General features: G+C 36.1%; 1 protein-coding gene across 1 annotated transcript; it reads right to left on the minus strand.

Annotated features, from left to right (window-relative positions):
- Positions 1–2,487: 2,487 nt before the first annotated feature.
- LOC120354747 (protein archease-like) lies at positions 2,488–13,800 on the minus strand. The gene is made up of 4 exons (XM_039442221.1): positions 13,598–13,800; positions 10,333–10,357; positions 8,561–8,765; positions 2,488–2,692 (listed from the first exon to the last, which is right to left on the minus strand). Exons 3-4 carry the CDS (start codon positions 8,696–8,698, stop codon positions 2,510–2,512), a joined length of 321 nt encoding a protein of 106 aa, XP_039298155.1. The 5' UTR covers positions 8,699–8,765; positions 10,333–10,357; positions 13,598–13,800; the 3' UTR covers positions 2,488–2,509.
- Between the last annotated feature and the right edge of the window lie 1,172 nt (positions 13,801–14,972).

Below are 14,972 nucleotides of genomic sequence, written 5' to 3' on the forward strand. Positions count from 1 at the left end.
AGTACTGAACTCACAGCTGTTGTCAAAAATGTGTAAAAATATATATTTTTAAAAATCTGTAGCATTAACTCTCGGCGGGCCGGACAAAATCTATCAGCGGGCCGGATGTGGCCCGCGGGTCGTAGGTTGGAGAGCCCTGCCCTATACCATAGAATATTTTCTCATGTTGACTTTTCTCACCACATATGATACAGTATCAACACAATCTGATACAGTATCATCTCAAATTTTTGTGTAGTTGAGAAGTTGATATTGTGGTAATTATTCATATTGAATGAAATCAGTTTATCAGAGATTGACAATGGTGTAATAACCGAAACCGGTCTTTCTAATTATCAATAAATCAGTGGTTTTTTGACAATTTCTTAGTCTTTTTCATTCATCTCAACTTCATACAAAACACCACAATTTAATACAAAACTTCCAAACTTTGAATGAGTTATACAAACCATGTCATATCAACACAATCTGATACAGTACCTATCATCTCAACTTGATACAAAACTTCCAAACTTCTCCATCAACAAATATGATGCAGTATCAACACAATCTGATACAGTATCATCTCAACTCGATACAAAACACCACAATTTAATACAAAACTTCCAAACTTTAAATGAGTTATACAAACCATGGCATATCAACACAATCTGATACAATATCATTCCAACTTGATACAAAACACCACAATTTAATACACAAATTTCAAACTTTGAATGAGTTATACAAACCATGTCATATCTTCTTATGCTGACTTTTCTATATCACCACATATATGATAATGTAACAACACAATCTGATACAGTACCATCTCAACTTGATACAAAACACCACAATTTGATACAGAACTTCCAAACTTTCACCTGTTACACAACCCTCTGTTTGCCTGGTAATCAAAAATGTCTGATGAAACTTACCTTTGTCTATGAATAACGTCCTTTATTCATCTACCTTGCGATGAAACATTACCATTGCAAACAATTTTACCAAGCATTGCAAGCAATTTTACCAAGCAATACCATTGCCAATCAAACAGTGACATTATAAAGTGGACCTCACTATAGTCAACCGCACGAAAATAGGCCGCTAGAAATTGGAAAATGTAATTCCCGCACCCATAGACGTTGCCAATACGTCAGATCTATTACAAAAATATATTAATCAGTTCTCATTTGAAATCAGATATGGACAACATTGGTCAACTCTTATTTGACAACGTTGCATCTATTCTCACCTGACTATTTTTTCGTGCGGTTGACTATAGTGAGGTCCACGTTATAATGGCACTGTTTGATTGGCAATGGTATTGCTATCCTTGTCCATCATTTAACAAAGCGGTTAGCGCTATCTCTTTCTTGCTTTGCTCTGTTGCCAGATCGTCTTACAACAATGTAGAATTAATCATTAATTAACAAAATACTCAATTATGAGTATAAGTTATTATAATTATGAGTATTATTAGTTTTTTGATTTGTATATCATCAAGCTATCAAAATGAGGTTTTCTCAGGAAAACATTTTTTTTCTGATCATTACTTTTTGAGATATGAGCGACTGAAGTTTGAATTTTTGGGACAGAACACTTCAAATTCGGTAAGAGATAAATCCATGAGATTTAGAGGATAAATTCTTCATGGTATTGTTGATCTAGTAAAACAAAAATTTTCTGAAAATATATTTTTTTGGAAAAGTTATTCAATTTACCAAAAATAGCTCAACTAAAAGTTATTTTTAGTAAATTGAATAACTATCTTAAAAATTGATATTTTCAGAAAATTTTCGTTTTACTAGATCAACAATTCCATGAAGAATCTATCCTCTAAATCTCATGGATTTATCTCTTACCGAATTTGAAATGTTCTGTCCCAAAAATTCAAACTTCAGTCGCTCATATCTCAAAAAGTAATGATCGGAAAAAATGTTTTCCTGAGAACACGTTTTTATTTTGATAGCTAGATGATATGCAAATCGAAAAACTTAGAAAAATAGCACGAGTAGAAAGTTTATTTTTAGCCTTTGCACAGCCTTAACAAAATATTTCATCTTTATTATGAAAATTCATTATTATGATAATTTCTTGCTTAATAAAGTAATTGAGAATGAACAGTTAATATTACATCAATAAACTTGTATCAGCTACCGTCTATAGAAGGCATTGACAAGACAGAGGATCGGAAACGTTGATCTCCTCTTATCTATCTCCACTGCCATTATTATTATTATTATTATTATTACATTCCTTAATCACAACATCAAATTAATGATTGGGAGAGAATCAACAGGATAAACCCAAAACTGTTCCTCTCCCTTATAACGTGAGGCCAGCCACTATTATAGTGAGGTCCACGTTATAATGGCAGTGGAGATAGATTAGAGGAGATCAACGTTGCCGATCCTCTGTCTTGTCAATGCCTTCTATAGTGAGGTCTATATATAGTGGCTGGCCTCAATATTCAAAAGTGTTCCTGAACAAATAAAAACAACTACATGTTTTATAATAAAATTATTATTTAAATGTCAACAATAACATGAATATGGGTGAGTCCGTCATCGGTTTTATTAACTTGCATGTTGGAGTATGTGATTGCCTTCACCTCAGATCTCTGTGGATGTTTTCCGATTGTAAACTGCTCTCCAAACCCTATTGCCTTTATCCTGAACTGTTCTTTGTCGAATTCTAGGATCTTGACTTTCTGAAAATTGAAAAACAAATTAATAAGATAACAAGCTAATATAATGTAATATAATACCGGGTGATTACAAATGAAATAGACAACTTCAATAGCCTGTACAAAATTAAACTGGTGTATTTCAACATAGTAAGTGATATAGGTTTGTAGGGAATTTCTTAAAGTTTATGTTGGTAGAACTGTTGCTGGCTATTGTTGGCTGCTCCGTGTTACAACAGCCAGTTTAGTTTAGCAATATGGCCGCTGCTCAAGTGGAGAAAGCTTATTGTGTTCTTGAATTAGCCAAAACAAACTCTGTTACTGTTGTGCAGCGTCATTTCAGAACAAAATACGGTAAACCACCACCAACAAGGCAATAAATTTATGACTGGTATGAACGTTTTGAAAGCAGTGGATGTGTGTGTAAGAAGAAGAGTACTGGAAGACCTTCTGTTACAGAAGAAAAAATTGATAGTGTTCGTGATGTTTTTGTACGAAGTCCAGGAAAATCGACTAGATCAGCGAGTTTAGAATTGCAAATTCCTCAACCTACTGTGTGGAAAAATCTGCGGAAACGTTTGAAAATGACACCTTATAAATTGCAGTTAGTACAAAATTTAAATGACAATGATAAAGTTGTACGTGAAAAATTTTTTTCAAGAGATGCAAAATTGTCTTGAAAATGACGACACATTGTTTAATCGCCTAATTTTCAGTGATGAATGCACTTTTCACATTAGTGGAAAAGTTAACAGACGTACGAGTATGGGGAACAGAAAACCCAAGAGAGACTGTACAGCATATACGCGATTCTCCTAAAGTGAACGTGTTTTGCGCTTTATCTTGTGAAAAGGTTTACGGGCCTTTCTTCTTCCAAGAACCATCAGTAACCGGAAGAATTTATCTGGACATGTTAACCGAATGGTTAATGCCTCAACTCCATGAAGATAGTTGTAACTTCATTTTTGTACAAGATGGAGCTCCGCCTCACTGGTACTCAGACGTCAGAGGGTATCTGGATGAACATCTTCCTAGACGATGGATCGGCCGTGCAAGTGAGGAAAACGTTGTGTTTCAGCCGTGGCCACCTCGTAGTCCGGACCTAACGCCCTGCGACTTTTTCTTGTGGGGCTATGTAAAAGACAGAGTTTACGTACCACCGCTTCCTGTTGATATCGATGATCTTAAACAACGAATCACAAATGCTCTTGCTACAGTTAACCGTGAGATGCTTAGTCGTGTGTGGTCAGAATTTGACTACCGTGTTGATATCTGTCGTGTTGCAAATGGTGCACACATTGAACATCTGTAAATTTTCAATAAAAACTTCAAGAATTCTTCTATGTAATCATGTAAGTAATGATCTAAACTTTTAAATAATAAATTCTCTACAAGCTATTCAAACTGTCTATTTCATTTGTAATCACCCGGTATAATAAGCTAATATAATTCTGTGAACAGCAGACCTCACGCAGTTTTCTCATCTACAAGTATCTGATGTTACCTGTTCTAGTCGATTCAGTTGAATCACAATAATTCACAGTTGAATCATAATTGACCGAGCGAAGTTAAGTCTGAGACGGTTTGGCATTTCTCTTAATGTTTAAATGTTTAAACGTTTATATGTTGCGCATTTACGGCAATACTTGACACGTTTTCCCTTTCTAGACTGCCTTGTGCCTTCTCCATCATCATCATCATCATCATTGTTATTTTATTGCTCATTACCCTCTTCATCTTTCTCCTCTTCCTGTGCTTTTTCCATTCACAAGTCTCCTTATATACTTCCTTACTACGTTAACCCCCTTACTCACTCACGTCCCCTTATTAACGTTCTTTTTTTCATTTGCATTTCAAGGATAATATAAAAGGATAAAGGCGCCTCCTTCATACGCCAATATCAGAGTAAAAAACAGACTATAGAATTATTCATCATAAATCAGCTAACAAGTGATTACACAGATGTGAGGAGAAGCCAGTCTATTACTGTATTTCCATAAGGTCTATAGTTTCAATGAGAATACTGCGTGAGGTCTTCTGTTCACAGAACTACTAGTAATTTACTCATGTTAACTTAACATATTAACTTATTAACATATTAAAATGTCAACATATTAACATATAACATATTAACTTATGTTAATAAACTCAGTTCACGTTTGAATTTGTATCCCATATGATGATTTATCCAGTTTCGTGATAATCTTTCCATCTGATAAAAATATTTCTCAACTTTAATAAAATTAGTAGAATTGATGGTGATGTTGTAAAATCTCTCCATAACAAGAAAACAAAGATATTGTCAAATTTCACTAAACATTTATTAAAAACTTTAAAACAGAACCATGGTTTCACGTAGTTAACCAACGCATCATCAGCTGTACTGAGAAATGAGGATACAGAAACATTCTTAACCTAATCTTAGTAGTCTAGAGCTCTAGAGCACCCAATTATTTAGGAGCTGTTTTAAAGTTTTTAATAAATTTTTAGTTAAATTTGGCAATATCTTTGTTTTCTTATTATTTCTCAACTATTTTAAAATTAATTTTCCCCAATCAAGAATATTATAATTTCTTGTGCATTATTCAGTCAATTCAATCATTTTTTATTTTATTTTCAATCACCTATTAAATTTGTTTTTCAAATGTGAGAATATTGATACTGATGGGCGCGCTTCATAAAAAATATTGAAACCCTACCTTATAGAAATAGACATGGCCAGACATCTGTGTAATGCATGCAATGAATAATCCACTTGTCAGCTGATTATGACAGCCAATGATATATAGTGATATCAGAGTATGGAGAAATTCCTTTTCTTTTCATATTCCTTAAAATGTAAAATTTCAAAAAACCTTGTGTATACATCGACGTGCAGTATTCCTGCCAAATCTCATAGAATTCTATCAACGCGTTCGTAATCGCGTTACATACGGACAAAAAAAACATAGACCTCACTACGTTCGGTCAACAAATGGGAATACTGTTCTTTGTCAAATTCTAGAATCCTAACTTTCTGAAATTGAAACAAATTAACTAGTAGTTCTGTGAAAAGTAGACCTCACGCAGTATTCTTATCCACAAGTACCTGATTGAAACTATGGACCTCATGGAAATACAGCAATAGACTGGCTTCTCCACACATAATTATTATGTAATCACTTGTCAGCTGATTTATGATGGATAATTCTAGCATGATTTTTACTCTAATAATGGCGTATGGAGGAGGCTCCTTTTTCCTATTATATTATCCTTGAAATGCAAAATGTCAAAAATTCTAGAATCCTAACTTTCTGAAATTGAAACAAATTAACTAGAAGTTCTATGAAAAGTAGACCTCACGCAGTATTCTTATCCACAAGTACCTGATTGAAACTATAGACCTCATGGAAATATAGCAATAGACTGGCTTCTCCACACATAATAATTATTATGTGTAATCACTTGTCAGCTGATTTATGATGAATAATTCTAGTCTGATTTTTACTCTAATAATGGCGTATGAAGGAGGCTCCTTTTTCCTATTATATTATCCTTGACATGCAAAATTTCAAAAATTCCAGAATCCTAACTTTCTGAAATTGAAACAAATTAACTAGAAGTTCTGTGAAAAGTAGACCTCACGCAGTATTCTTATCCACAAGTACCTGATTGAAACTATAGACCTCATGGAAATACAGCAATAGACTGGCTTCTCCACACATCTGTGTAATCACTTGTCAGCTGATTTATGATGAATAATTCTAGTCTGATTTTTACTCTAATAATGGCGTATGAAGGAGGCTCCTTTTTCCTATTATATTATCCTTGACATGCAAAATGTCAAAAATTCTAGAATCCTAACTTTCTGAAATTGAAACAAATTTCAAGTACCTGATTGAAACTATAGACCTCATGGAAATACGGCAATAGACTGGCTTCTCCACACATAATTATGTGTAATCACTTGTCAGCTGATTTATGATGAATAATTCTAGTCTGATTTTTACTCTAATAATGGCGTATGAAGGAGGCTCCTTTTTCCTATTATATTATCCTTGACATGCAAAATTTCAAAAAAACCTTGTATATATACGTCGACGCGCAATTTAAAAAGGAACATACCTGTCAAATTTCATGAAAATCTATTACCGCGTTTCGCCGTAAATGCGCAACATATAAACAAACATTTTAACATTCAAACATTTAAACATTAAGAGAAATACCAAACAGTCGACTTGAATCTTAGACCTCACTTCGCTCGGTCAACAAGGTAAGATTAATTAGATAACAAATGAATAAGAATATAAATTATTTTATTATTAGATCGTATAGTAATTCAAAAGAGGTTGCTACATGCAACTTCTGTAGCCCTCGTCAAAAAACAATGAATCTGCTAATGAGCAAACTCAAATGACAACTGGCAATGAATCTGGTAATGAGCAGGATGTGATTCAAATGACTCAATGTACTATACCATGAGATGTATTTTTATGCAATCTTTTCTCTTCTCTATGGTATCACCATACTTTATACACAACACCAACATTTGATACAAAACGATTTCCCTATGCTAATAATTATTCACTTATTGTTTACAGAAACAGCCGGGACTTGAAGATTTTACGCATGGTAATTGCGAAAAATAGAGAAGAGAAGTTGAAAAGGAAAGAAGAAGAAAAAAGAGAACAACAACAAAAAGAAAGTGAGGAAATTGTTGTAGTTCATGAAGAAGAAGATATTCCCTTCTCACTTCAATTGCAGGAAGAAGAAGAAGAAGAGAAAGATGGTGGTACAGAGCAGACTCGAATGACAACTGACAATGAGCAGACTCAAATGACCTTTTCTTCTTATGCTATCTTTTCTCATAGATTTACAAAAAATAGCAGAAGATATCCCATGATTTTAAACAACACCATCATTTGATACAAGACTTCCAAACTTTGAATGAAATATATATATCATGGGATATTCTGATACTGTATCAGTATCAGTGAAGCATAGGAATGAATATCAGTGAATCAGTTATCCTATCAACAGTATAGGATAACCGATACAGTATCAAATGATACAGTATCATCTCAAATATATAGCAACACCATAATTTGATACAAGACTTCCAAACTTTGAATGAAATCTAAATCAATCATAGGATGATGATGATAATACAGTACCAGATGATACAGTATCATCTCAAATCGATAGCAACACCATAATTTGATACAGTATCATCTCAAATCGATAGCAACACCATAATTTGATACAGTATCATCTCAAATCGATAGCAACACCATAATTTGATACAAGACTTCCAAACTTTGAATGAAATCTAAATCAATCATAGGATGATGATGATGATAATACAGTATCATCTCAAATCGATAGCAACACCATAATTTATTTGATACAAGACTTTCTTAGAATGAAATCTGTATATCATAGGATATTTTCAGATGATGATGATGATACTGTATCATTTTATGGCAATACTGTATCAATTTTTATAATTATTCATTTATATTTTCCAAATATTTCTCAAGCCGAAAGTCACCCCAACAACACAGATAGACATTACTCGACAGTAATCGGCTTGAGTTAACAATCGGCTTGAAATTTGGGACATAAACTACCTTTACTATGGGATATCTTCTTATGCTATCTTTTCTATATCTTTTTTTGAGGGTTAAGTGTAAGACAGGACCGATTGCGCCCTAACTTCGCCCTCCTAAGTAAAAAATAAAGGCAGTCATTCTAATCTCTATGAAATTATTATTACTGAACCAATATTATCACAGTTTTTCCAATGTTTCCCATAAGGGAACTTGGACTATATACGGCGAGGTAGAACTACCCTTGGTTCTGCCCACCATTTATCAAAGCCATACGCTAATAATAATTACTAAACCAACTCACCCTAGCAATGAAATAAGGCTCGGCACTGAAAAGAAACAGAAATTCGTCTAGAAAGTGAAACAAGAGAGAGAGCATGTCATGACCCTCGGCTTCAATCTCCTGTGTTTTGGCCATCTCCACATACTCTATCTCTGTCATACAACCGAACAGGCCGTTCGCACACTGTTCGAACGCTTCTTCAACTGTGTTACCCTATGAGTGGATTCTGAAAGACAAAAGAATTTTGTAATTATTATTGAACGAAAATCCTAAATAAATGCTGCAAATCACCCCGAAGACCTCTGCTACTGCAGTCATTGACAACAGGGCTAACAGCTAGATGGAAATTCGATGAGAACTACTATCCAAAAATTAGTTGCCAGCCCGGGAATCGAACCCGGTACCTCCCAATTGCTAGTCATTTTTTTATTCAAATGCTAATTAATATATAATTATTATTGAACGAAAATCCTAAATAAATGCTGCAAGCTTTGAATAAATGCATTCTCTATTTAATTCCATCTGTAACTGGTTGGCCGCTATGGCTTCGTATAAAATGAGCGCTGCTATCAAGAGATTGTCAGTTTGGTGTAAGGGCAAGCATTCCTGACTAGCAATTGGGAGGTACCGGGTTCGATTCCCGGGCTGGCAACTAATTTTTGGATAGTAGTTCTGCAGTAGCAGAGGTCTTCGGGGTGATTTGAAGCATTTATTTAGGATTTTCGTTCAATAATAATTATATATTAATTATCATTTGAATAAATGCATTCTCTATTTAATTCCATCTGTAAATAATTTTGTGAAAAAAGAAACTTTTGTAGCACACAAAGGCGTAGCTAGGATTTTATTTTGAGGGTGCTGAAGTATGCAGAAAGGTTAGTATGAAGGAAGCTCTAAGGCTCAACTCACACTTACGCGACTCAGGTCGAGAAGAGACTCAACTTTAGTCGAGAGCATATGTGTTTTCAAATGGTGACGTCGCGGAGACTAGAATCGACTGGTCTGAGTGTCACCATTTCGAAACACAAGCTCATGACTAGAGTCGAGTCTCTTCTTGACGTGAGTCGCGTAAGTGTGAGTTGAGCCTGATTGTCAACTAACCAGAAAAACTAAGGTATTTTAAGAAGGTATTTTTCTAGAATTTCGGGGGTCCTGAAGCTTAATCAACGCCCTTGGTAGCACACATTTCTTGTAACATCCAAATCATAAGACAACAGATTTAGCCTACCTACTCTCGACATCAATTACACACGAGCAGTCGAGTGTTGTACTTTTTACAACACCCAAGTGTTATGTAGGTCTACTTTGTTTAATATCAAAACAACTGACCAATAACACAGATTTGATGACTTTGCTTGATGTACCTTATTGGGCTATGAAATGGTAATCATCCAAATGTTCATAGGCGTAAAATAATCCAAGAAGATGGAAAAAGTAACTATACAATTAATTAATATGTTTTAATAGTAAACAAAGTTATTTTTTCCATCTTCTTGGATTATTTTACGCCTATGAACATTTGGAAGATTACCATTTCATAGCCCAATAAGGTACATCAAGCAAAGTCATCAAATCTGTGTTATTGGTCAGTTTACAGTTCCCGAATACAGCCTTTCCCTATATCTTTTGCACACTGCGACTTATGCACTGTCGTGACTACTTTTAGCAACAGCGCAACTGCCGGAAGGTTAAGCATAAGTTTAATGAAAAAACTAAAAATATCAAATTTCTACAGTAAATTGGCTGTTTTTTTCCAAGTCAGAGCCGCACTACTGAAAAGATAAGAAACCTACTGCATATCAGCGGTGTGATCCAGATCTGAAACAGACAAGCATAAAATACAAGATTAGTCTAGTCAAAAGAAACAAGGAAAAGGAACAAGAGAAGAGAATAAAGGTGGTACGCAGCAGACAACTGACACAATAATAGAGAAGAGGAGGGAAGAAGAAAAGAGAGCACAAAAAGAAAGTCAGGAAATTGTATTTCATGCAGGTGAAAACATTCCATTATCAGTCAGATTGCCGGAACAAGAAGGAGAGAATGAAGGTGGTACGGAGCAGACACAAATGACTCAATGTAAGTTGTTTATGTTTTCTGTCTCATTCTTTATGCTCTAGGCCCAGTTGCACAAAACACAGTTAAATTATTAAATTCTACAAGAGGAAGGCTTCTCTGATTGGTTCTCGTGGCATTATATCTGGATTAAAAGTAAACTCTAAAAGTAAATTCTAACAAAAGTTAAAGTAACTGTCCAACTGTCTCTTAAAGCAAAAAATGAATGAATGAACCGTCGGTTCATTCATTACTTGATGTCTTCGTCCTATATTCCTTGAGTAGGTTAGGTAGTACAGTACTTCATTAAGTAGTACATCATAATTCTTTGGCTGCACTTTAGTATATGGGCCGCAAAATCTAGCATTGAGACCTACATAGATCGATAGAGGTCAAGATGTAAGCTAGAAAAGGATAGTACTACCTGCTTTATCGAATGATAGACAAGGATAGCAACACCAAAGTTAATCAAATACTGTCATTATAACGTGGACCTCACTATAGTTCCGAAATAGGAACAGCAAAACTGCTACAAAAAACTCTTTCAGTGCTCCAGGTGGAAGTTTTGTCAACTTCCACAAAATTCCTGATTCGGAATAGGTTACTAGGTTATGTTTGTAGAATGCATGTAGAACAAGCAGGTAGGCTAATGTTTTCTATTTCCCAATTATTGTTCTTTAGATTATTATTATGACAAAAAATAGTGTACTTTACTTGGACGTGAATGTCTTTTGCAGTGCTCGAATAAAATTCTAGTCTCGGCTAACGCCTGTACTGGTACGCCTGATTCAGGCCTACCTGGGGGGTCGCGGACAGGCGGTGCTGGCTAATGGTGTTCTCTCTGAGATCAGGGATCTGTCCTGGGGCCTGTCCTGTTATGGTGGACGACACCACCTTCTTCAATGCTGGTCGTGAGATGGGAGGACTGAGGGCAGCTATGGTGGAGACTGGGGCATTTGCATCGGACTGGTTCTCTGCCAATCGCTTCCTCCTCAATGAAGACAAAACTCAGTCTATTGTGTTCAGTCTCAGAAATGGGAATGAATACAATTTTGCCCCCGTCAAACTGTTAGGGTTTACCCTTGACAGGAAGCTCTCATGGGGCGAGCACATTGAGACAGTCTGCGCCAGGTTGAGCAGAGTGGTTTTCCTGCTGAGGGGTCTCAAATACAGTGTGCCACCTCATTATCTTTAAATGTGCTATTTTGGCTTTTTTCAGAGCTTGATTTTATATGGCCTCCCCCTCTGGGGTGGAGCCACAGATGTCGCCCGAGTCCTTCGTCTCCAGAAGAGGGCCCTGAGGATTATTTGTGGGGCTGGTAGATTAGCCCACTGTCGCCCGCTCTTTATCAAAGAGAGGATCCTCACCGTCTTCTCCCTCTATGTTCTTCATACCCTTTGCAGAACACATGCAAACGTGGGGTTGCTCGTGACCCGACAGAGCTTCCACCCGTATGAGACAAGGGGTAGACTCAGGCAGAACTCGGACTGGTCTGGCTCATATGTCTATCAGCCTCTATAATAGGCTGCCTCTGTTGGCCAGGGATCTGCCTGCTGTGCGGTTTCGAGGGGCTCTGAGGAGCCTGCTGACGGATCACCCTCTGTACTCACTCCGTGAGTTCTTTATGTTGGAGAGCAGTGTGGTGAGTGCCTATTTTCTTATTTGATTTCTGCCTCCGGGAAGTTGTTTTTCTTTTACATTTTTCGACGTGTCCCAGTGGGCTTCACTTTAGTGATCCCTTTTATGGACCTATTTAAATAAATACTAAAAAATACTAAATACTAAATGCCTCGACTAGAAACATCATTCTCGCCTGCAGAAGGCCCCTTCCCGTCCTTGTAACGTAAGATACTATTTCGGTACACTACTTCTTAGATACTATGAACGAAATTGTTTTCCTCCTCCCCATACCAATCGAAACTGCCAAAAACGAGAAAGTTCATGCGCTTCGATCTTCCACCATTTAACCCTTATGAGTAAGTGTCTACAACACCAAAATTTGATACAAAACGATTTTCTTATGGTAATAATTATTCACTTATTGTTTACAGAAACAGCCGGGGCATGAAAATTTTACGCATGGTATTCGCGAAAAATAGAGAAGAGGAGTTGAAAAGGAAAGAAGAAGAGAAAAGAGAACAACAAAAAAAAAGAAAGTGAGGAAATTATTCCCTTCTCACTAGAATAGAGCAGAAGGTGAAGACATTCCTTTAGTCAGATTACCGGAACAGCCGGAAGAAGAAAATCAAGGTGGTAGGGAGCAGATTCAATGTAAGTTGTTTATGTTTTTGTCTCATTTTTATGCTCTAGGCCCAGTTGCACAAAAACCAGTTAAATTTTAATCATTATTAAATTCCACAAGAGGAAGGCTTCTCTGATTGGTTCTCGTGGCATTATATCTGGATTAAAAGTAAACTAATTTTTGTTAGTTACTTAACAAAAGTTAAGTAACTGTCCCTTAAAGCAAAAAATGAACGAATGAACCGTTGGTTCATTCATTACTTGATGTCTTTGTCCTATATTTCTTGAGTAGGTAGGTAGTACAGTACTTCATAATTAGGTAGTACATCATAATTCTTTGGCTGCACTTTGTTATAACATTACATCTTGACCAATTCATAATTCATAAAGAATTATGATGTACTACCTAATTATGAAGTACTGTACCGGTACTACCTAACCTACTCAAGGAATATAGGACAAAGACATCAAGTAATGAATGAACCAACGGTTCATTGTTATAACATTACATCTTGACCTCTATCGATCTATGTAGGTCTCAATGCTAGATTCTGCGGCCCATATACCAAAGAATTATGATGTACTACCTAATTATGAAGTACTGTACTACCTAACCTACTCAAGGAATATAGGACGAATGCAGGTCTCAATGCTAGATTCTGCGGCCCATATACCAATGTTGAATAAAGGTTATTAACAATGTATGACAATGTTTTAAATAACATTATTAGAGAACTAAAAAACTTTCAAGTTTAGGTAGTTACATTCGTATTTCTGTTCTGGAAGGAACCAGTCTTCTTCCTTGATCTCAGTCATCTTTCAGAACCAACATAAACTAAATATTATAGCACGTATTCACGGTACTCTGATTTTACAAGTAATAATAATAGATAATGACACACCTTGCTGTCAAGCATGCTAGGAAAATCAAATCAAAACATAACCTCAAAAGTTTATCATCGAAAGTAAGAATCGATTCAATCAAATCGATATGTTACTATCGGTACTTCAAAATATTTGAATATAGTTACATTTGCTGCCGCTAGATGCTGCAAGCTGTCCACAAGTGAGCAGTCTAGTGCAAATTCCTGCCGCCAGGTAGCATGAGCGCAGCTCTCAATTTCTCAACTCTGCTTGGCTGAGGCTGACAGTTGGCTTTCAAATGTTTCAATTTCAATAGCCCATAGTTGGCTTCAATAATAAGTTCAATTATTGAACTTCGAATTACAGATTAACGCTTGGTTTTATGGAAAAATTATACTGAACATTATTTGTAGACAATGTTTTGGTCGGCAAGTTTAATCTAGTGTAGTTTTTGGATATGAACTGCTGTTTTCTATCTATAAATTTCAAAGTTACCCTCTACAACTTCTCGACATTTGATATAAGCTGCTGTGAACGTAAACTCTGGTAAGTGGACATCAGTCCAACAACTCTAATATTGAATATTGACACTAATACTAATATATCAATATTGAATACTAAATTACTATATACTAGTACTATTACACTAATATTACTATACTAGCTATATATACTTGATATACTAATCATGAATATGACACTATTATTCTCTAGCTCCCTACAGTCAGTCTGTCGTTAGTTCCCAACCAGGTAACATCAGGCCGCTCTGCTCCAATCTGAACGGAACCCCTAACTGCTTTCACCTCTAGCTCCTCAGTTTAGTTTCTCCCTTTGTGATTAACTGTATCACTTCATTTTTTTATTCTTTTTCTCATTTTATCTTCACTGTTCCTCCATTTAATGAGCTGTTAGTTTTCTTTGGAATCGTATTACCTCATCGGAGAAAAAGAAAGTGAGGAAGGTGAAGACATTCCATTAGTCAGATTACCGGAACTCACGTGAGCTTTTCAATCTGTTCCCCAACCTGAGGACAGGCCGAGACCGTGATCTGGCGTCCACATCCAGCCTCACCACATCCGAAGCCCTAGCAGAGCCGAGGAGCCCTTGCCCTCGACCTCCGCCGCATCGGTCTCCAAGATGGAAATCCCTGAGGTCCTGACCGAGGACGAGGATGCCCTCCTAGAGGGAGGTGGAGGCGGTTTCTCCATCTCTAATTGTGAGGCCGAAAGCGAAAAGGGACCTCTTGTCGGCATATTTTGATTTTGAGTTACATAT

This window comes from Nilaparvata lugens, chromosome X, assembly GCF_014356525.2.
Source record: "Nilaparvata lugens isolate BPH chromosome X, ASM1435652v1, whole genome shotgun sequence".
In the NCBI taxonomy this organism is placed as follows: Eukaryota; Metazoa; Arthropoda; class Insecta; order Hemiptera; family Delphacidae; genus Nilaparvata; species Nilaparvata lugens.